The sequence below is a fragment of the Patagioenas fasciata genome, chromosome 19 (genome assembly GCF_037038585.1).
Source record: "Patagioenas fasciata isolate bPatFas1 chromosome 19, bPatFas1.hap1, whole genome shotgun sequence".
Lineage (NCBI taxonomy): Eukaryota > Metazoa > Chordata > Aves > Columbiformes > Columbidae > Patagioenas > Patagioenas fasciata.
This window is the reverse complement of record NC_092538.1, coordinates 2,645,580-2,668,275: the sequence shown is the minus strand read 5'-3', so window position 1 is coordinate 2,668,275 and position 22,696 is coordinate 2,645,580. Positions and strand designations below refer to the sequence as shown.

The following is a 22,696-nucleotide window of genomic DNA, read 5'->3' as shown; positions in this document are numbered from 1 at the left end:
GAGCTTTGCAGTGTTTATTTATTAACAAGATTTGACACTCGAGCAACAAAGGCATCCAGGATTTGTGAGGCGAGGCTGAAACATGAGAGAACAAACCCCGAGTCAGTCTCTGAGAGAGGAGTCCAGAAAAAGAGCTGCCTGGGGCGGGTGCTCAGGCCTCCTCTCCCATGGGGGTCCTGACATCTGCTTCAGAAGCCATTCCTGTCAGAAGGACAAAAAGTGGGTTAAATTAATCTCCCCCACTCCCACATTGATGTGGGAAAGCTGTTTCCATCTGCTCTGTGCCCTGAGACTGAGAGTGACCTGATGTAACACAAAAAGCAGAGGAACCCCCGTGATGGACACATGTTTTTGGCTTCTGAAGCAGATCCCCACTGTCCAGCTCCTGTAGTTTCTCTCTGGCCTGTGAACGCTGTGCCGGAGCTGCCACTGGCACGTTTGTCAGTAAATACCCCATGCTCTGCTCTTCCAGGAGACCACGTGAGATTCCGATTTGAGATGGAGCTGGTGAGGATGGGCTTTGACTTGCAGAACGTCTGGCGCGTCTCTGACATCAACAACAATTACAAGTGAGTGTTTCACCACCGGGCTCTCCCCACTCTCCCCTTCCCTTCTTTCCCTTCGCAATCCTCGGCAGAGCAGCGGATGAATCACACCCCAGCTAATCCTCCTTCCTGACCTTCAGAACCCTCAGGCAGATCAGCATGTGAGCCACATCCCCTTTCTTCCCACCTTTCACATTGTGGAATTGAAGGAATCCAGCCCAAACACGAGAGCTAGCAGCAGTTAGAAACGCTAACACGGGTGGTTGATAACGCGCTGGCCATAACTCATCATATGGTGACATTGTCTTGGCAGAACTGTCCATTGTGGGGTTGCGTTTCTGGCCAGTTGTTCTCTCCAAAGCTGTTTGAAATGAAAACCAAAGTTTTGGTGGCTGTTCGGCACTGTTTAGGAGCAGGGTTGGGCCAGTGCAGGGCTGTCTGATGCTCGGCAGCCTGGGGAACGCGGGAGTCTCGTTTGGTCTGAAGGGTGAGCTGCCTGCAGCTGCTGGAACAGCATTTCCAAAGAGTGAAACTCTTCGACAGCAGCGGCCGGTGACTGAAGAAAGAGATGACAGCCACAGGATGCAGCTTGGGATGTTCAGAGTGGACATGGGAGGAAAAAAATCCAGTGATTCCCCAGGAGTGTCCTGGGACTGATCCCCAAACAGCTGGGGGTTCTTCATCCTTACAGATCATCTCGGGTGATCTAGTGGTTCCCTGTGAGTGGGAGGCTGGAGTGCAGATCTCCCGAAGGTCTTTCCCATGAAGTGATCCCAGCCTGTCTTCTGCTCCTGAAGGGCCCAGGAGCTCCTGGAGAAGCGCTGCCGCATTCTTTGCAGCAGGTGGCATTAAGCCAACAGGATTTTATTAAGCTTTGCCAGACATATTCATTTCTGCATTCCCTATAATCCTTTTCTTGAAATGACCGGTATCCCTCAATCTTTTCTGTCTCTAAAGGCATCCCCGTCACCTCTGTGTCACCCAGGTCCCCGACACTGGTTTCTCATGGAGAGGCCTGGTGGGGGAAATCCTGCTGGAGTTTTGAAGTTTGCTACCTTTTCTCTCTTCCTTGGGAATCCAGGCAGCAAGCGCTAGATTTGGGGGTTGTTTTACAGTTTACTTGGCCGTACTGACCACATCATTGCTTTTGGGCTGTTAACATGGCTTTAATGGCATTTACACAGTTTCTCCAAAGTTGTGAAGTAGGAATCGTTCTCCTGACCTGCGCAATTCTGGAGGACACAACCTGTACGTCCTTGCCCTAGGCAGGGTCTCCATGTGTCTTTGAGAGCAGCCGAGGGTTTTGGGGATGTGGTTCCCTCTGACAGCTGCAGAATGTCCAGCTTAGGTTGACCATCTGTGGTTTGCTCTCCTGGCTGGTAATTCACAGCAATTAGCAAACTTCTCTTGAGACAGATGTTTTATTTCCAGTCAAACCAGGGAAGAAAGGGCTGGAACCAAAGCTCAGCGAGCTGGATGCAGGCCTGGCTTTGCTTTTCTCCGTGTCCTGAGGTCCCACGCGAGGATCCCGGCAGATCGCACCTTCCTGCAGACATCCCGAGATCTTCAAGGTGGTGTCATTTGCTTGTGCAACTCAGAAACCAGTTCTGCTTCAGGGAGTGTGTCTTTAAATCCTGCCTTGGCTTTTGATCCTTACCACCTGCCTCTATTCACAGGAATCAGGTTACTTTTTAACTGTTTATAGTCCTTTTATCTTTTATTTCCCAGAGTTGGCAAAACAGTGTTGTTAGAGACAGGATACTCCAAGGTAATGGCTTTGTCCGTTGTCTTTCAAGTCTGTTCCGAGATGTCCTTATCTGGAAACTATTATCTTCTTCCTGGCGACAGCCATCGTAAAATTAGAGCAATACAAGTGTATAATAACCACTCCTTTGGTCTCCATAAAAGTATACTATTCCAGCATACAAAGATCATAAAATGATTGCGTGATCTCTCTGTGGCTCTCAGTGGGAAGTGGACCTGTTTGGACGTTTCCCATCTGGGGCACCCGTGTTCTGCGACAGGACCCGTTTCGTATGGGCCTTGATGCTGCTGGGTTTGCTGCACATGTAGTTCCTTCAAAAAGGAAAATAAACCCATTCACCTTTCCTTCAGTGTCGGTGCTGGTTTTCAGCTTTGATCTTTTTGCAGTTGTGGTTTTATTTATTTTGCACTTTATGAGGGAAAAGCTGAGTTCTGTCCTATGCTTTAGGCAGCTGATGTTTCCCACCCATTTCTGTGACTGCGCTTCACTCATATTTTGTCTTTTTTTTTTGTAAAAATTCTCTACAAATTTTAATACTATCCTTGGCTTTAATTGAAGAGTGATAATTAGTGTTCTCGCTTATATTTGCCATGTGCAGACAATAAGTCTACAGGGGCCATTAGCAAAACACTCCGTTTTTGCATCATGCAAAGGAGGATCCCTCTCCCTGGCCTGGCCGCTCCCTTTGTGCTGAGAGGACCTTTTGTGTCGGTCCTTGTCCGTAGGTGTGACCTGTGCTGATTTATGTGTTTGTGGTGTTACAGCCGCACTTTTCTGGGGTCAAAACCTCACTGTTAAATCTCACCCCGTGTTCTGAGACATCCCAAGGGCATCTCGACCCATCCTTCTATGACCTTCATCACCTGGGCTTTTCTCCATGTGACACACAAGCACAATGTGGGGATGAACACGGTTCCCCTTGGCCCTCCCTTTGTTATGAAAAATGACCATTGAAGTCCTGCGCTATTTATCTTTTCAAGAGTTACTCTTTCCTAAGAGGAGCTTCCTTCCAGGCTGTGGGGAGTGACCTGCGAAACAAAATGAACAAACCAAAAAACACCCCACAACAAACAAAACAAAGAAAAGATAAAACAACCCTTCTGAAAACCCACATCCACTGGCAGCCCCGTGAGCCGCATCTGCTTGGTCAGTGATGTTTCCAGCGAGCTGTCCGTGCGTGACACAACGTCCCTCCCGAAGAGCCGTGTTGACCCTTCCCGCGTGCACCATGTTTGCCCTCAAACCGACCACGGCCGCCGGGTGCTTTGTTCAGGACTCACATTTAAGCGCTTTCCCAGAGACCTTTTTACCAAACCGACCCTGTGTTTGCCACCGTTCATTCCTGCGGCGCCCGAGCCAATGTAAGCACCGGCGGTTAATCATTCACCTGGGGCACATTTGGGTTGCCGTGGAAATGCTGAGCATTATCTAGTCCTGGTGATTAGTTACTCCTCGTTCCTAGCAGATTGTTCTAAAACTTCCCACGTTGTCCCTCGTAAAACGGGGTTAGTGCTGGCAGCTTTTTGGGGGCTCTTCTGCTGAACACCAGCGCAAATCATTCAGCTTTTCTGCTGTGATCTTGCTGATCTGTTAGACCTTCACTTCTGGTAGCAGGCTGATACGTCCACAGTGTTTGAAAAAGGTCTTCAGGGTTTTAATCATGTAACAGATCGTTTCTCAGAAGCTGCACCATGTCTTATTTTTACTGTTTTTTTTTTTTAATTTAGGTGCACGTTGGGCTCCTCTTGGGTTTGAGTCCTCTGGAAACATTTCCCCTCTTTGAAGGGTGTCCTTTAAAATCCTTCTTTTGGTCACTGGTTAGCCCTTTCTGATCTTATTGATGCATTCGTATTAATAACGTGTCCAAATAACCACCATATCTGCAAGCTTTTTACCCCCCCCTCTTTTTCGAATCTGGTTGTTAGTGCCGTGGGAGGCTCGTCCCCTCTGAAATTCTGCTGTGTGATGAATATGTAACAAAACAATTTTTCAATTATTCTATTTCGAAGCAGCTTAGGACCGAAGGAGGAGTTCCATACTTTTGTGTTATTTGGCTGGTATCTCCAAGAAGCAGCTGATCCTGTCTAAAACCATCACCTTTGTCTCATGGGTTATTGTGATGCTCATGTGGAAGCAGCGCGAGTCTCCCATTGCAATTTCTGCCCTCACAGCCTTTCTGAGTCTGTTCCAGCCTCTCGTGGGTGTCGTTATGGTCGCTGCGGTGTTTGGTAGCGAAGCTTCAGTGCTCCCCCAGTTCTCTTTAGGCTCGGGATTTGCGTCCGTGCACATTCTGCTTTGTTTCTCGATGCTGGTGACTCTGAGCTTCACACTTTTACCTTCGCGTTTTCCTGGAACATATTTGTTCTCTAGCTCAACCTATTTCAGTTTCACTACAAAGTTTACACTCTGAAATTTAGGACACCACTAATAAATCCTGCCTTTTGAGTTCATCTACTTTATTTTTCAGAATTCTACCCTAGAAGCACAGGTCTGTTTGTCTTGACGTCGTTGCCTGTTTCTGCGTGCTCTGCTCTGCTTAAATTTGGCCCAACTTCTTGAGGCTGTCCTGTCTCCTACCTATGTTTATTGAATTCTGTCTGACTGTTTTCCTAAGGCCGCAGAGCTCTTAGAAGATGTGCTCCTGAACCTCTGCTCTCCCCGGTTTTCAGTTGCTCACATCTCCTGGAGTGTTTCACCTCAAGTGCCAGGGAACTCATTCTGTTTTCATTCCCATGAAGCCAGTTCTTGTACAGACTCAACTGTTCCAAAAGTTCCTCCAGGTCTTACCAGGTGCTCCCACATACCTTTATTCTCAGTCACACTTCAATGCTTCTCTAATTTCCTGACCAACTTCACCGGTGGAATCTGAGGTATTTCAGAGATGTCCAAGCCTAGACATCCTACCACAGACATCCTGGTCTCCAGCATCTTTCCTGACAGCTTTAATTTTGCTGCCTGAATTCCTCTTCCTCACCCTGTTGTTTTTTATCTCATAGACCAGCTCTGCTTTCTGCCCGGGGCTTTTCTGCGGAGCTGTCTAGACTCTGTGTGAAGTGCCGTGGCAGGTGGTTCCTCACCAGCATCGCAGACTAAATAACACTAAGTGCTGTATTGTGCCTGTTGCCATCAGCAGGGAAGTCCCTGAGCTCAGAGGAGTCACAGAACCCCAGGCTGGTTGGGCTGCAGGAGCTCTGCAGATCCCCAGCCCAGCCCTGCTCACGCAGGGTCACAGAGCAGATCACACAGGTGGGTCCAGGCGGGTTTGAATGGCTCAGAGAAGGAGACTCCACACCCGCTCTGGGCAGCCTGGGCCAGGCTCTGGCACCTCCCAGCAAACAAGTTTCTGCTCATGTTCACATGGAGCCTCCTGTGTTTCAGTCTGTGCCCGTTGCCCCTCACCCTGGCGCTGGGCACCACTGAACAGAGTCTGGTCCATCCTCTGACACCCGCCCTGAGATATTGATCATTGATCAGATCCTCTCAGCTTCTCTTCTCCAGCTCAACAGCCCCAGCTCTCTCAGTGTCTCCTCATCACAAAGATGCTCCAGACCCCTCCTCATCTCTGTAGTCCTGCACACCAGGCCACCTCTGGAGCTTATGACCGGGTAGTTTCACCCCCCTCACGTTGTTTCCCATCTGCCCTGAAACATTCCTGCTGAAGGATGTGGGTTATAGCCTGGAGCTGGAGCTGCTCTTTGATGTTACTTGCGTGTTCGGCTTTGTTTCAGCTGCTGGATGGAGCTCAGCTGGTCCACCATCCGGGCAGCACTTTGTCTGCAGCCTGTGACCTGCCTGCCCTGCCTGCAGCTGTGTGCTGCCTGCGGCCGTGTGCTGTGTGCTACCTGCCCTGCCTGCGGCCGTGTGCTGTGTGCTACCTGCCCTGCCTGCGGCCGTGTGCTGTGTGCTACCTGCCCTGCCTGCGGCCGTGTGCTGTGTGCTACCTGCCCTGCCTGTGGCCGTGTGCTGTGTGCTACCTGCCCTGCCTGCGGCCGTGTGCTGGCTGCAGCAGGGAAGGACAGTAGCTGCAGTAACCAGGGAGCTCCTGTGCTCCTGGTTTCTTACCTTTGCATCGTTCTACTCTCTCCCCTTCTCCCCAGCACCCCTTGGCTGTCCCTCCTCTCCCCTGGCTCCCCTCTTGCCCTGCTGATAAGATACCTGCAGCTGGATTTTTAACATTTTTCTTGGGACCTCAGCATTTGCAATCCTGTTGCCTCTTCCCATCTCACCCACCCTCCCCAACTGAATTTCCATTTCAGCTGGACTGTTCTACGCTTGTGTTCATGCAGATGTGGGGCTCCTCTGGCACTGCTGCTCTGCTCGTCAGAGAGTTGGGTCCCCCCACTATTCACTGTGTGCACCGGGAGTTAAAACCATAGAAAGTCCTGAGTGTCTCTTCTTGGACACTGTCAGGCTGGGGCCGTGACACCTCCCTGGGAGCCTGTTCAGTGTCCAGCACCTCTGGGTGAAGAACTTTTTCCTCATGTCCCACTGACCCTCCCTGGCACATCTTCTGCCGTTAGTTCCTTCCGCAGGGTCTGGATCGGACTCGCCCATCACTCTCCTCTCACTGCTGGTGTGTGTTCACATGGGTATCAGGAATCTGATTTCTGGTGCCCCACAAAACAGGATATTCTTTTAGATCTCTCTCATGTCATTTTATTATAGCATACCCCAAATCACCATTGCCATCTCTCTGGGCAGAGCTGTGTCTTCCTTGCAGCGAGCAATGTATGAAGCTTATCTGCGGTGACCTGTGTTCTGCAAGGCAGAAAGTGGCAGATCATTTACCAGAAGCCATGTGCGTTTCTGGGTTTGCAAGTGCTGCAAGGAAACCAAAACCCCACATAAATTAAGGACTGTTCCCCTAAACCCTCATGAGTTCTTAAATCCCGAGTATGCACCAAAGGCACCCTTGGGAAGAACGGGGGTACTTTGTACAGGCCCAGAGCGAGGTGTGGAGTGAAAGGAGGTTGTCTGCTCTCAGCTCATTCCTGACAGCACTTTTTGGGTCACTTTTCCCGCATTGAGACTGTGCTGAGATGGGTATGAAGAATAAGAGCCGAAGTCCCACAAGCCAAGTTTGGGGAAACGTGAGCTGCTCCTGCCTTCTCTCTGCACAGCTTCTCTAGTGCGGCTTTTTGATTGCCGAGTCCTCATCTTGCCTCTGTGCTGCTTTTTCTTTCTCCCCAGACTTTGCTCCAGTTATCCCCAGAAGCTGCTGGTCCCTGTCTGGATCACCGATAAGGAGCTGGAGAATGTGGCTTCATTCAGGTCGTGGAAAAGGATCCCCGTGGTGGTGTACAGGTAACAAAACCAAATAGCTCTCCCCTAAACCTGCAGCAGTTGCCCTTGTCCTCGTGCCACGCTCAGGTAGATCTGAAGATGTGGGTGATTTTCCTCCTATGGAGATAGAGCAAGAACACTGTTGGATTAAGATTTCTGAGTTTCAGAACCTTTTCACAGCTTGGTACCTGGCTGGTGCTTTGAAAAGAAGTTTTGCCCAAAACAAGCCCTGCTGCCAGCTGAACATACCCTTAAACACCCCAGAGCAAATCATTTCTGTTTTGTGTGAGTTCTGAGAGTCTGACAACATTTAGGTAACAGAATGAAATGTTTGCGTGCGCTTGAACTTTGTTGATTCGATAGCTGGTAAATATATAGAATACCTATTCCCTGGTCAACCTTCCAAAAATAATGTGTAGAGGGGGATGCAGGAGGCCAGGCAGCAAATAGAGCAGAGCTTTTCAGGGCAGAGGGCGGTTTCCCATCAAAAACGTCCTCCGGGAGACCAGTTGAATTGGTGCACCCAGTCAGTGCACATGCTGGAACGTACATTATGGTTTCTAGCCTTAGATTCCATGTTAGCAGTTACTAAATCCAAATATAAAACGCTGTGAAAATAAAAGAGCTGCACAACAGAGGACAACCCTGCGAAGTACAAAAGCCTGGAAACAAAACCAAGGAATTTACACGCCTCTTAATTCTATATCTTTGTGTTGCATTGTTTGCTGTCAGGTGGTGGCAAAACACCATGTATTACTTCTTCTAGAAGGACTAAATTCTCTAGCAGAGTAATAACAAGCGCTGCTCATTGTATGGAGCCTTTCCCTCTTTGTAGCCAAGTCAGCTAAGAAGTTAATTGTATTTGCGATTACTTTTGCTAAAAATGGCCTGGCGCTGGAGACTGTCCCGCTGCGCCTCCCCACCCGAGGGCAAAGCCATGTCTTTTTGCTACTCTAACGATTATTTTGTTCCTTGTTTTATAATATCGCTGTAATGGTACCCGGTAATTTACAACCCTTTGCAGCCGGGGATCAGATTAGAAGATGCTGACAAGTGATGCTACAAGATGGGGCAAGCACTTGGCCATGGTGTATCTCTTGTTTTCATGCATTCTTTAGCCTCTGCCCTCACGATTGGAAGCCAGGAGTGTCTGCAAGGGCCACGGCTCTTTCTGGAGTGCCCTGTGCTGTATGGAAAGGGATGGGAAGAAATTAAAAGCCTCACACTCAGCTCCTCATCACCAGCAGATCAGGAGAGAGTGGACAAGTGGGCTCGAGTACGTGATAACCGCAGGACTGTTTGGTAGAGTTCAGGGCTTTGGAGAACAAGGCTGAATTCATCAGCTCACAGTCAGATCTGTGAAACGTGGCACCAAAGGTACCACATTATCAGTTTTCTTTCAAAAAGTATAATTTACCTGTTAAGCAGAGCAGAAATGGAGGTCTCCATCTCCGAGTCCTCAGTGGGGTTGCGCAGTAGAGGTGCAGGAACCTCCAGGCACCTTCGCTTTTAAAACAACGCAGAGGATGCAATTAATTATTTAGCTGCCTGCAGAGGCAGACGGGCATTGCCTGCCAGCGCTCCTGGTCATTACCCACTGTCTGCACAGCCACCTTCAGAAGACCTTGGGGCTGTGTGAGCAGGAGAGCTCGACGCACTCGGTGTCACCTCTGCCCGTGTTGATGCTACAGCGGATGAACAGGACACGGCTGCAGCCCCAGGGCTGAGCACTCGCTCTCAGGCTTTGGGATGGTGCCAGAGTGAGGCAGGAGATTAACCTGGAGACTCAGGAAATGAAAGGACTTGTGCACGTGTGTCTCAGTGGGCAACCTTTAGGTGGCAGCTCTGTAAACCCTCTATTGGCTCTTTCACAGAATCATTTTGGTTGGAAAAGGCCCTCAAGATCATGGAGTCCAACCATAACCCACCCCTAGCACTGCCCCATGTCCCTCAGAACCTCATGTCCGTCTGTCCAGCCCTCCAGGGATGGTGACTCCAGCACTGCCCTGGGCAGCCTGTTCCAATGCCCCACAGCCCTTTGGGGAAGAAATTGTTCCCAGATCCAACCTCACCCTCCCCTGGCGCAACTTGAGGCCGTTTCCTCTGCTCCCGGCGCTTGTTCCTGGGGAGCAGAGCCTGACTCCCCCGTGGCTCCAAGCTCCTTTCTTGTGTTTTAATCCAAGCTGCCTGACTTGCGTTGTGGCTGAGCTCTCTTATGACCAGAAAAACAGGGATTGGACTCAGGAGATCTTGGTTGATGCTTTCTGGATGATTGTTATGTGTTTGGTGGCACATGCTAACGGCATCAGGTGTGCTCTAGCCTTGTGCTCTGGATGAATCTGGGAGTAAAAGCTCAACTGATAAACTACAAAGGCACCTCATGCTCCAGCTCTGGATTCTGAAAGGGTCTTGAGTCATTAAGACTAAACTGAGGACCCCTACGAAGTCATTTTGTCCACGTAAGTTAAAACACTCTGGCACCTTCTGCCTTTCCGGCTTCAAGAAAGGAACATTGTGCTTTGAGGAAACCTCCACAAAAATCCCCTGTAAGAAAAGACCTGAAACGCTTCATGTGCTTGTGCAGGGGAGGTTTGCAGGAGAAGGCTGAGCCGAGCCCTGGCTGCTCCCCTCACCTGGGAACTCATGGCGAGCTCCCTCGTGGTTTTGGTTCATCCACTGGCACTTCCATGACTTCACGCCCATCGATACTGGCCATATTGGCATGTCTGATGTGTCTTGAAGCTGGCTACCTCAAGGCCATCCCCTGCCCAGCATTGTTGCAGTGCCGAGAAGTTCGTGCTACCAAGAAGTTTTCTGAATTTAATGTGTCTCTCTGGCAGCAGTTGCAGTGTTGCATTCAACAGGTGACCTTGACCTAAGTGGCCTGCCCAGCTGAACTCTTTTTCCACCTCTGCACCCCAAAACGGTGCCACCATGTCCCAGCAGCCTGCGAGAGCCGTCCCTGGCACAGCTCCTGCCTTTCCCAGCAATGTGCTGAGGCGCTGGCTGGGAAAGCGCCGGTTGGCACAGGCCAGAGCCGCGGGTGTGCCAGCAAACAGGCTCGGGGAGCGCGGGCTGGTGCTTAAGTCCACGCCTGGGATCTGTTTCATTTCTGAGTATAAATAAAGCCTTGGCTGCTGTCTGTATGAACTGTCCGTCCCTGATCCTGAAGCCAGTAGTGGGGCTGAGTGCTCGGTACATCACCCTGTGAAACGCAACAGCAGCAGAGGCGGCGCCGAAAGGACGAGGACCCCGTGGTGTTTTAACTCAGCTGAACATGTGAAAGTCTTCGGTATGAAGTCTTGATCATTATTATCTGTGAGATGTCACTAATGATAACAGATCTTGTGCGCTTATTGATAAGTTGCCTCAGGAGAATAAGGGGACGTTGTCTTTGAGAAACAAAACTGTTTGCAAAGTGCAGGAGCTGCTGCTGAGACACCGGACGCCCCATCAGGAGGTCAGAGCCTTGGAGCATTGCCGGGGTGTGCAGCAAAAGGCACGAACGGGCGCTGTCATCCCCTGTGGAACAGCAGAGCTCCGTGCGGGGTGGCAGCATGAGGAGGAGACACCTTCACGAGAGCTTCTCAGAGCCCTCGCTGGCAGCCAACCAGCCTGGGGTGCTGGGTGAGGCTCCTGCTGTGCGTCAGCATCCGCACTGTGACGTCCCCAACTTTGCACCAGTGCAACTTTTTCAGAGCTGTTGACCTACAAACAGAAAACACTTGGATGTGCTTTGTCAGGAGCTTTATCTGCATCTTTGTTCTTAACTCCAGCTCATCTTTAGAGGGGTTCTGCCCAAGCAGTGGTGGGATAGGAAGGGTGAATGCTGTTATGAAGAACCGAGGTGCAGGGTCTGGTCTCTCCTGTCCCCAAGAGGGGCCAGGAACCACAAGTTGTGTGTCAGGAGGTGTAACAGGTGGGACAAGTACACCAGATTCCTTCCTGGGGCATCTCTGGAGCCGCCGGTACCTTAGATTTCCTCCAACAGATATTCAGGAGAAGGTGCGATTGTGTTTCATGGTCACCTGGTGGACCTACCTGCCGTGAATTTACTGTATTTTGTAGCCAATTTGTGCTCCTACATTTCACTGTGGCAGTCGGCAGTATGTCCTGCCTGCTGTCCAAGAAATACCGCTGGTTTTGTTTAAACTTATGGCGTATGTGACCATTCCAGTACTTATTTGGATTTGGGGGAAAAATAAAACTAATCTTCACGACCTTTTATGCCTCCCATCCGTCCTCGTCCTTCTCCCATGGTGGGGACTTGTTTCCTACTCATGACCCTTTACTGAAGCTTTTCTTTTTCTGAGTTCTTGCCACCCTTCTCTGGAGGTCTGAGTACAACATTATCCTTTTTGAGATGGTTTAGTGTGAAACCTATGTCCTTTTGAACATGCGTAAGATGTGGTGCCATCACGTTTGTTGCCTTACTCTTCTCAGGATAACTGCTGACACATTCTTAGCCTTTTTGCTTCTTTTGAACATCGAGCTGAGGCTTTTCGAGAGCTCAATGACTTTGAAGTTTTTGAGATTTGGAAGCCGATTTGTACCCCTGTCAATAGCTGGAGTTACATTTTGATCACTTGTAAATACTTTTCATTTATTAATATTAAATGTCATATTCTATCAACTACTATCACAGGATCCTTTGCAACTCTTTCCTGGTTGATCCTGTGTCACCAGCAGCTTTGTCACCTGATCATCCATTCCCCTTCCAGACCATTTGGGAATGACCTGACCAGTCTGTTCCTGTGAAAAACCATTTATTGCTACTGCAGACCTTCCACTGGGCATCAGTAGCAACAGCCAGTGTAGGGTTTGCATTTTAGGGGTTAATGAACACCAGCTCAGGCCTCCACACAGAAACAAACCCGTCTGATGCTGAGCGAGCTGATCCTTCTGCCTTACAAGTGATAAATGAAATGGTTCAACAACCAGAAAAGAGAATGGGAGAGCAGAACAGTATTAAAATAAGTAACTATTAATTTTCCAAAGTACAACCGTAATGATTTGAAGTTTTCCTCTCTGGTTTAATATATTGTCTATAGGCAATAACAGACATATATATTATATATTCATAGATAATGTAAATAAAAGTATAAAAGTAGCTCAGTAGAGTAACAGAACAACTGGCAGCTTCCCCCTCACTGCAGAAATTCCCCATTCAGTGTAGCAGTAGCTGAGACCCAGAGCAGAGCTGTCCCTCCTGGAGGTGGCATCCCATGAGATGCAGCTGTCCCCAGAGCTGTCGCCAGAGCTGCTACCGTCCCCTGGCACCGGCAGGTCCCGACAGCCCAACCTGCTCCTAATATCTGGTTTTGTGAGCTGTTCCAGCTCCACGAGCCGCTTGCAGCCACGTCTGTTGGTCACCGCTGCCATGTGAGTGACGGGCTCCCTGTCACCGCTTCATTCTGAATGGCGGTTATTGGTGATGCTGTGTCCCAGCACTGGAACGCAAGTGCAAATGCAGCAGACCCGTCTGCGGTGGGGGGGTTAGAGGTGTCCCTGTAGGTGAGGTTTGCTGGGCTGGTTCTCCGGGGGTTCATGAGGCTCTCGCTTCCTCTGCAGACACGTGCGCAACGGGGCGGTGATCGCGCGCTGCAGCCAGCCCGAAATCAGCTGGTGGGGCTGGCGAAACGCTGACGACGAGTATCTGGTGACGTCTATTGCCAAAGCCTGTGCATTGAACCCTGGCGTGAAGGTGCCGGGCGGTGTGCCGCACAACGGGAGCGGCGATGGCGCCGAGGCCTGCGACACCGACTTTGGTGAGACACCTCACTCCCCTCTGCTCCCCGAACACCTGAGTTATCAGGGCTTCCTACACATCAGGGTTGCTGCCAACAGGGCAGCAATCCCAGAACCCCAGGCTGGTTGGGCTGCAGGAGCTCTGCAGATCCCCAGCCCAGCCCTGCTCACGCAGGGTCACAGAGCAGATCACACAGGTGGGTCCAGGCGGGTTTGAATGGCTCAGAGAAGGAGACTCCACACCTGCTCTGGGCAGCCTGGGCCAGGCTCTGGTACCCTCAAGGTTAATCTCAATATTCAGAGGGATCATCCGGGCCCCATCGCGCTGGGGCCATGGTGTGTGGGATGGGTCTCTGAGTTTGGTCATGGCTGGCATTGGTGGCACCAGATGCCTGCCCTGGGAAGGAGCTCAGTCCACGTTTGTCTCTGCAGACTCATCCTTGACAGCGTGTTCAGGCGTGGAGAACGCAGGAACTCCTCAGAAGCTGCTGATTCTTGATGCCAGGTCCTACACTGCAGCTGTGGCCAACAGGGCGAAGGGAGGCGGCTGCGAATGTGAAGGTACAGAGGGCAAAGCACGTCCCAGAACATCTCCCTCTTGGACCCACTTTGTTCTAGAGCAGAGTTTGGGTTGAGTTGGTCTCTGGGAGCACATTTCTCTTCATGCTCAGTCAAAGTCCATTACTCCTGATATATTGGTGTTGGTTGGTGAGGCTTTTATAGCAAACCTGCCTCCCTGCAGAGCGGGACTGGTGCTGTGAGGGGACAGCTAAACGAGCGTGTGGAGACAGCGGCAGCAGCTCTCTCTGAGTGTTTCCCTCTCTCTTGTGTTCAGAGTATTACCCAAACTGTGAAGTCGTGTTCATGGGCATGGCCAACATCCACTCCATCCGGAACAGCTTCCAGTACCTGCGCGCTGTCTGCAGTCAGGTGCCAGACCCCAGCAAGTGAGTGACTGTGCTCTCGCTGATTTTGACACCCTAATCTGTGAACATTTTGGAGGATTTTCCCTCCCTTTTCCTTTTTCCTGTCTCAGGTCTCTACTTCAGAAAACAGAGGGATAGGAACACACAGTGCTTGAATGCTGCTTATTTTGATTCTTGGCAATCCAGAAGGGATTGCAGCGCTGCCCCAGCATCACTTGGTTGTGTGTGTCCTCCGAGAGTTTCTAAAGTGTAGCTGTATCTGGGAAAAACTGAAATTAGGGGTTGGATTCTTTTTACTTATTCCCAGGCTGGCTGGATCCTCTTGAGCATGTTTAGTAAAGACTGATTTTCACTGAGGACTCCAAAAAGACTTGGGTTACAATATATCTCATATTCTTTTCACTGGAGAGCTAAGCAACCATTTTCTTGCCTTTTTCCACCCCTTCTAGCTGGCTTTCCGCCCTGGAGAGCACCAAGTGGCTGCAGCACCTTTCCGTCATGCTGAAGGCAGCAGTGCTGGTCTCCAGCGCGGTGGACAGAGAAGGGCGGCCCGTGCTGGTTCACTGCTCCGACGGCTGGGACAGGACTCCGCAGATCGTAGCGCTGGCAAAGATTCTTCTGGACCCTTACTACAGGACCATGGAGGTACGAGTTGTGCTTCGCTGCTTTTTTGTGGCTGTTAAAAGGCAGCTTTTGTCCTGGAGCCCCAGGAGGAAGGAGCAGGATCGGTATTTGGTAAATTAGCCGAGCGGCGTTTCAGATCTTCTGTTGTGGGCGTTGGGTTTTTCCACATTCTCTTCCTGCCCATTTTCCTCTGCTCAGCTTGGTGAAGCACAGTGGTAAATAACCTGTTGTGTTCAAGGTTTGGCCGCTTCCCTGCATATTCTCCAGGCTTTTATTGTACAGAAATACCAGCTGTGAGTTTGTGTTTGGAAACCTCTGACACGGGGGTGGTTTTGCTCCCAGCCCAGCACTGGTGCCGCCTCCTTCCCGCGCTGCAGACCTGGGTTTGCCTTGTCCTGCCACCTGCCTACAGCAAAGCAGCCACAGTTTGCTTTTTTTTTTATTCACAGGGCTTCCAGGTGCTTGTTGAATCAGATTGGCTGGATTTCGGTCACAAGTTTGGTGATCGCTGCGGTCACCAGGAGAAGGTGGAAGATCAGAACGAGCAGTGCCCAGTTTTCCTCCAGTGGCTGGATGCAGTTCATCAGCTCCTGAAGCAATTTCCTTGCCTCTTTGAATTTAACGAAGCTTTTTTGGTAAGAAATACACATGCAAACATCTCTTTATTCTTTGGCAGATGTGGGCAGAGCCAGAGGGAAGGCCACGATATTTTACACCGTTGTGGTTGACAGAAAACAAAAACTGAATTATTTAAAAATGGGGAAGTGTCTGAGCGCTTGGGCTCTGCTGGATTCCTGACGTACCTGCACCCCATGGGTCCAGCCCTGCGTGTGGGTCCAGCCCTGCCCTTCAGCCGTGGTGTTTTCACCTGGCTCTGTGCGTGTGTTGCTTCTGTTGGCTGTTTGCAGTTTCCTCCTCCTCCCGGGGGTGCTGCAGCTCGGAGAACGTAACAGAATGCGCAGTGATGGAGGGTTTGTATTCTCTGGTTTCTTTAAACCGTTTCTTCTCCAGGTCCCTCTCTAGCCCAGTAAATCAGATACTATCAGCAGCATTGTTTTGATTAAAAGCCTGGTTTCCATATCTCAGAGCAGTATGAGTCTGAAACATTTAATAAAGATAAATTAGAGAAATGATAACTATTAATCTCTGTCTTATCAAATAATACAGTTTCAGATTATAGAGGGATGGGTGTGGTATTGTTGATCATTGACTTTAATCAAGTGACTCCCATTGCTGTCCCCTCTCTGTCCTGCCCTGTGTGGCAGAGGACAGCAGCACAGTCACTGCCTGGGGTTGGAACACATGAGCCACCCCAGAGGAGCATTAAACCTTTCCCTTGTAGGCAGGAGACAGCGTTTCCCGCTGGCCCTGACCGCTGTTCCCCCTGTGCCGCTGCAGGTGAAGCTGGTGCAGCACACATATTCCTGCCTCTATGGGACCTTCCTCGGGAACAGCCCCTGCGAGCGAGAGATGCACAACATCTACAAGCGAACCTGCTCCGTGTGGTCCCTCCTGCGGGCCGGCAACAAGAACTTCCACAACCTGCTCTACATGCCGGGCTCTGAGCAGGTGAGCAGAGCTCCCGGGCCAGGTTCCAAGCTCTGCCTCCAGGCACCGGGGACTGTGTGGAGAGGCCGGAGGGGTTTCCTTTTGCGTACATCTCTGATCACAAGTGGTTATTGCAGGTGCTGCATCCCGTGTGCCACGTGCGAGCGCTGCACGTCTGGACCGCGGTGTATCTCCCGGCGTCCTCGCCACACCCTCTGGGACAGGATGACATGGACATTTACCTGCCTTCTGGGTCGCAGAGCCAGGAGTTCAGCGGCAGATGTTTGGACAGGTGAGAGCCTGGAGTCCCAGGCCCGGACTGGATTCTTTCCCTCTGTGCTCATTGTAGCTGCTCTGTTTTACCTGTTGTTCTCTGTGGAGAGCAAGAGTTCTGTAGCATTGTCACAGCCACTTGGAGAAGAACGTGTACAACTCCCAACTGCCCCTAAACCGGCAGATAGTGGAGGCTGCACTGTAGTGTTGTGCATTTCAGCTCGTGCTGCTGCACCACCCCTCCCTACCCACCTGTCATCTGTAACTAAGAGCATTTCCCTTCCCTCTTCTCTGTTTCAACTGAACTGAGGAGAGTTTCAGGAGTTTTGTTTTGAGATTTCATAGAATGAGAGAATCATTTTGGTTTGAAAAGCCCCTCAAGATCATGGAGTCCAACCATAACCCACCTCTGGCACTGCCACATGTCCCTGGGAACCTCATCTCCGTCTGTCCATCCCTCCAGTGATGGTGACTCCACCACTGCCCTGGACAGCCTGTTCCGATGCCGGACATTTCTGTGAATAAATGTTTCCTAATATCCCATCTAAAATTTGTTTTATTTTGGATTCTAGATTACCGAAGACAAGATCTATGGATGATCTGCTTTCAGCCTGCGACTCCAGCAGCCCGCTGACCCGCACGTCGAGCGATCCCAACCTCAACAACCACTGTCAGGAGGTCCGGGTGGGCCTGGAAGCCCGGCACGGCACGGCCGAGGGGGCCGAGCTGCACGGGGGAGAAGGCGGTGCCGGGGCTGCCGGAGAGACCGGGCGGGTGGAGGAGCGAGAGGAAAGCGCTCTCCTGAAAGCCAGCAGTGCTTGTAGCAGCCGTGCTGAGCACGAAGAGCAGAGCAAGGAACTGAGCGGCTGGGCTGCTGTGCCAACAATCAGTGCCTCTCTGGAGGTGGAAGAGGGAAATGGAGCGGTCACGGAGGAACAGGACAGCACATGTCCAGCTCCAAGTCCTTCCGAACAGGAAAATATTGAGGGGGTTTCCACCAGTTCTGGAAAGCAGTTAGAAACCGTTCCCCAGGAACCTTTGAAGGCTGCTGGCCTGCTGTCCAACGCAGGAGGCTGCCCCAAGAGAAGCACCACCAGCCAAGACATTCCTGGCCAGGAGTCCGTGGGACCAAGCGCCCCTGGTCAGGGCAGCCCAGGCCCTGCCGCGGGCGTCCCCTGCCTGGGTGAAGACAATGGCAAAGGTGACGGTGGACAGAACATGCCCTGCGAGGAGCCTGGCCGGCTGGGCAGAGTCCCGCTCGAGCAGTGGCGCAAGCCCATTTCCCAGAGCCAGAGCAGCGAGTTCTCCTTCCTGGGCTCCAACTGGGACAGTTTTCAAGGAATGGTGACACCGCTCCCCAATGGGGACCCTGCACCCAGACACCTCGTCTCCTACGGCTGCTGCAGCAAGAGGCTGAGCAGCAAAGTGCTGCGGGCGCCAAGCGTGTGCCTCAGGGAAGGAGCGAAACCCACCGCCTGCTCTGGCCACGGCAGTGCGCATTTTGCAGGCCCCGCGGGGAGGCCCAGCCGTTCATGGCTGCCCTGCCACCTGAAACAAGCGTCTGGTCCCAAGCACGTGCCACCAAAATGTCCTTCCCCTGTGCCTCCTCTCTACCTGGACGATGATGGGCTCCCCTTCCCCACAGATGTGATTCAGCACAGGCTGCGGCAGATCGAGGCCAGCTACAAGCAGGAGGTGGAGCAGCTGCGCAGGCAAGTGCGGGAGCTGCAGTTGCGCCTGGACATCCGTCACTTCTGTGCCCCTCCGGCTGAGCCGCCCATGGACTACGAGGATGATTTTGTAAGTAACGGCCTGGAACACCCCAACTCTCGGCCAGCAGTGCTCCTGCACCCCCACACTGCCCTCTCCAACCTGCAGTTCTCACTCTCATACTTTTGGAGTGGATCATAGAACCATAGGATAGTTTCGGTTGAAGGGCCCTTCCCAGCTCCCCCAGTGCCACCCCTGCCATGACAGGGACATCTTCACCAGCTCAGGTTGCTCAGAGCCCCGTCCAGCCTGGCCTGGGATGTCTCCAGGGATGGTTCATCCACCACCTCTCTGGCCAACCTGGGCCAGGCTCTCACCACCCTCAGGGCCAACAATTCCTTCCTCATGTCCAGCCTGAATCTCCCTCCTTTAGTTTAAAACCACCACTCCTTGTCCTTTCACAACAGGCCCTGCTAAAATGATTAAGATTGTTGTATGTTTACTTAGCCCCGTTTCCCTCCTGTCCATGTGCTGTGTCCTCGTACCACCCAGAGGCATCTCTGCTTCTTGAGGACCAAGCAACAGCTCCTACATGGTCACTAATGCTTTGCCTCCTTGCGTGGGAGCTGCGGAGCCACCCCCGTGCCCCTCGCAAGCACCGAGCACGGCCAGAGCGGGAAACGCCCTTGATGCTGCAGCTGAGACAACTGGGGGGATTTGTGGCTCTTTTTGCAGACATGTTTGAAGGAATCGGATGGCAGTGACACCGAGGATTTCTGCTCTGACCACAGTGAAGATTGTTTGTCAGAAGCGAGCTGGGAGCCAGTCGATAAGAAGGAGACTGAGGTACGTGTCTTGTTTTGGCGGCTGTGATGCAGCAGGAGAGGACGTTTCTTTGCAGTTAACTTTGTTAGGGCAACAGAGGGTGGGTTGGAAGCACGGCAGAGAGCGTCACCCTTGTCCTTTATCACATCCTCTGCGTCCCATGGTGCTGCTGGGGCAGGTGGAAGGGGACGTGGGGGGTGGGCTTGCTCTGAGCCATCCTGTCACGGCCCAGAGCCACATCTCAGCCTGTGCTGGGGTCCTGTACCTGGTCGTTGTGTCACAAACAGAAAGCTGACGGGACTGGGGTTTGCTCTAGGTCACGCGGTGGGTTCCAGACCACATGGCCTCGCATTGTTTCAACTGCGATTGTGAATTCTGGCTGGCCAAGAGGAGGCATCACTGCAGGTAAGCAACGCTCTTGCTGTAGTTCTGCTCCTCTGCTCAGGCTGTTTCTCACAAACTCACAAAATGCCTGTCTGCGATGTTTGTTCCCTCCAGCTCCCAGGAGAGAGTTTTAGGACTTTCTTTTAGTTGCCAGGCCTCATAAATTCCCTGCAGATTTCCATTCTGCATTGTTCTTTCTGTTTTCCAAGGCCTTTCATCCTTCCCCTGGGTAGTAATGCCCATGATTCCCTTTTTAGTGGTAGCCAGTTTGCTCCCACTGGAGACCACTGTATGTACTTCAAAAAAATGTGTTGAAAAGTCCTAAGTAGGGCTGGTACTTCACCCTGAACTGGATCCTTTGCTGTGCTGTTCCCGGCTCTCTCTTCACTGGTTTTCTCGCTCCTTGACAGGAACTGTGGGAACGTGTTCTGTGCCGGTTGCTGCCACCTGAAGCTGCCCATCCCCGATCAGCAGCTGTACGACCCCGTCCTCGTCTGTAACTCCTGTTATGACCACATCCAAGTGTCTCGTGCCAGGGAGCTCATGAGCCAACACCTGAAGAAACCCATCGCCACAGCCTCCAGCTGAATGCCAGCCAGACAAGGGACCTGTCTAAGCCCAGCCTTTCCTCCTGGGGGTTTGAAGGGTGACTCTGCCTCCACTCTCGTGAAGGCCTTTGGTGCAGCCCTCGAACACCACGCTCGAACGCCCCCTCTGCAGCCGTCTCGCTGCTGGGCTGGGGCAGAGGAGCTCGGGCTGGAGCACGGTGCGTGTCCTCGCTCTGGTACCCGTGGGCCCGTACGTTGTAGCCTGACGACCTAGGGCTAAAGAGGGGATTGCAACCTCTTCCTTTTGTGGGCTGGAAAGCGACGTTTTCACAGCTGTTGCCTGTGCAAAGTACCCCCAAAGCAATAGAAAGGCATGTTTAGAACCACCCCCACCAAGGCAGGCTGCTGTACCAGAAGAGCGCAGGCTCTGGGCGGGACTGTGAGCTTCGGAAGGGCCTCAGCCTGGAGCAGTCCTGTAGATTCTCTTTCCATGAGTGAGATTTGCGATCAGCTTGGTGAACAAGACTCATTAGCCATCACTAATTGATTTGTCTCTTGAGCGTCAACCAGAAATTCATTCTGACTGAAAACGGGCCGAGCAGATTTTGCCCGTTTTCGTGCTCCGCTAGGACTGGTGATTGCACTTGTCTTTCTCTGACCCCTCAACTCTGCGGGGAGATGAGAAATTGGCTTTTTCACTTCTGCTCTGCCCATCTGCTTCGTCTGCGGTTGTGTCACAGCGCGGTGCTCACACAGGACTGGCACCCCGGTCCTCTCCTGGCATGGAAACAGAACTCACCTTCCCGTGTTGCTCCTCCGGCCCTTCTCTGCCCTCAGCTCTCCACTTCCTACTGCTCTTTATCCTGAAAACTTGATACCTTGAGGGTATAGGCCATAATGTGTTGTTTTACCTCCTGGAATGTGCTGTCTGGTGTATGTGAGGGTTTCAGTCCAAATGCTGCTATATATTTCTGTGCACTTAATGTAACCCGAAGAAGGGAGAATGAAGCATCGATACCAAAACGGGGGTGGGGAGGACACTGGCTGGCACAGACACTACGCTCTGTGCTTTCCGCGGGAGGACGAACAGCCCAGCTACAGCGATAACCGTGACGTGCGGCACCTCTGCAGTGGTGGAAACAATCTCTCTGACGTGCCCCAGCACTACCTAAAATGCCTCTTGAATTTGACTTCTTTTTTGTCTCCTGTACAGTGGTCAAAGTTCAGAGTTGCTGACTTGTAATTGCGTCTCTACTTCTTTAAACTAGAGAGCAAGAATCCCAGCTCGTTCTAAGAAAAAGGAACTGGGTTTAGAAAGAAAGGCTTCAGGTGGGCCTTTAGTCCCTAGATCCCTCTGGGAGTATCCATCCTGCCTCCTTTCTAAGAAATCTGTGGATATTAATGAGGAAGAAGAGTTCGAACATGGGGCATTTCTTTGCTGAAATGCAGGTTTTCTTTCCAGCTCAATGCAGAGGTCCAACATGCTCTGCACCCCATGAGCTGAGACTTTCATACGTGGGGGGCGTGTATTTCATACCCGTGAGGGCATTCGATCTGTTAACAAGGCAAAGGACTTCACGCTGTTAGGATCTCCCAAATTTTTGCTGATGGTTTGTCATCTCCAGCAGAGGGAATGGAATAACGACCCTTTCCTGCACTTTGATATGTCAGCCTCTGGTGGTGTAAATCCCGACAGTGCGAGCAAATCTGGCGTCGGCTGAAGGCCCTGGGCTGACCTGGACTCTGCTGCTTTTCCATACTGGGAACAACCGAAATGGCTTTGGGAAGAGAAGGCTCCTTGCTTCGGATTCTCCCCTGCCTTGGACCTCGCAGTCATTGCCGGATGTGGAAGAGCGACCGTGGGGCTGCAGAAGAAACGGGGTTCACTCCTGTTTTGCGCATGTTGGAATGACTGCGAGCAATAAGGAAGCCAGAAACTGGGTACTGCTGGCCCTGCCGTTCAGGCCGTTAGTCCAAACTGCTTTTAGCTCTTGTGAGTTTCAGCGTCACAATGTGCCGGCCAAAAAACTCTAAAAAATCAGTTCGATAGCATTGTGACAAACAAAATGTGCTGTACAACTCAATACAGTCGAAATAAAATCTCTATATTAGTGCTGCTGCGTTTGGAGTCATTCTTTAGTTCGTGGTGAATTCTTCTTGCAAAGTTTCTCAGGCTGCCGATTGTTCCTTGTTGCCTTGTCCTCTATTCAGGTATTGTGGGAATTTAATGTTCTTTCTCACAAATGAGCATCCAGGGTGGGACACAAAGCGCGCTGTGCTGTGCTCTTCTGCTCCGCTGCTCTCTGCCAATGAACCCGCAGCAGCCCGGGATTCCAGCGCCTTCCAGGGAGGAATTTTCCCGTTCCGGAGGAGCAGGTGTGCAGGGTTCACAGCTCTTCACCCACGGTTGTGCCACTGTTTGCCAGGTAGGTTGTGCGGCCGTGTGCCCGTGCAGGTTGGTAGATGGGGACAGATGTGCTCAGCCCCATGTGCTGGGGTGACACAGGTAAGTTACAG

General features: G+C 51.6%; 1 protein-coding gene across 4 annotated transcripts in view; it reads left to right on the top strand.

The window, feature by feature from the left end:
• Positions 1-22,292, top strand: part of MTMR4 (myotubularin related protein 4) — a 57,659-nt gene extending 35,367 nt beyond the window's left edge. For all 4 annotated transcript variants that reach the window (XM_065853118.2, XM_071817143.1, XM_071817142.1 and 1 more), the window contains 13 exons: positions 473-569; positions 7,501-7,614; positions 13,165-13,361; positions 13,774-13,902; positions 14,177-14,288; positions 14,717-14,912; positions 15,341-15,526; positions 16,290-16,460; positions 16,577-16,731; positions 17,285-18,512; positions 19,158-19,268; positions 19,564-19,652; positions 20,042-22,292. In XM_065853118.2, the coding sequence (XP_065709190.1) occupies positions 473-569; positions 7,501-7,614; positions 13,165-13,361; positions 13,774-13,902; positions 14,177-14,288; positions 14,717-14,912; positions 15,341-15,526; positions 16,290-16,460; positions 16,577-16,731; positions 17,285-18,512; positions 19,158-19,268; positions 19,564-19,652; positions 20,042-20,219 (2,963 nt within the window). In that variant the 3' untranslated portion in view covers positions 20,220-22,292. The remainder of the gene's footprint in view (positions 1-472; positions 570-7,500; positions 7,615-13,164; positions 13,362-13,773; positions 13,903-14,176; positions 14,289-14,716; positions 14,913-15,340; positions 15,527-16,289; positions 16,461-16,576; positions 16,732-17,284; positions 18,513-19,157; positions 19,269-19,563; positions 19,653-20,041) is intronic.
• The last annotated feature ends 404 nt before the right edge of the window (positions 22,293-22,696 follow it).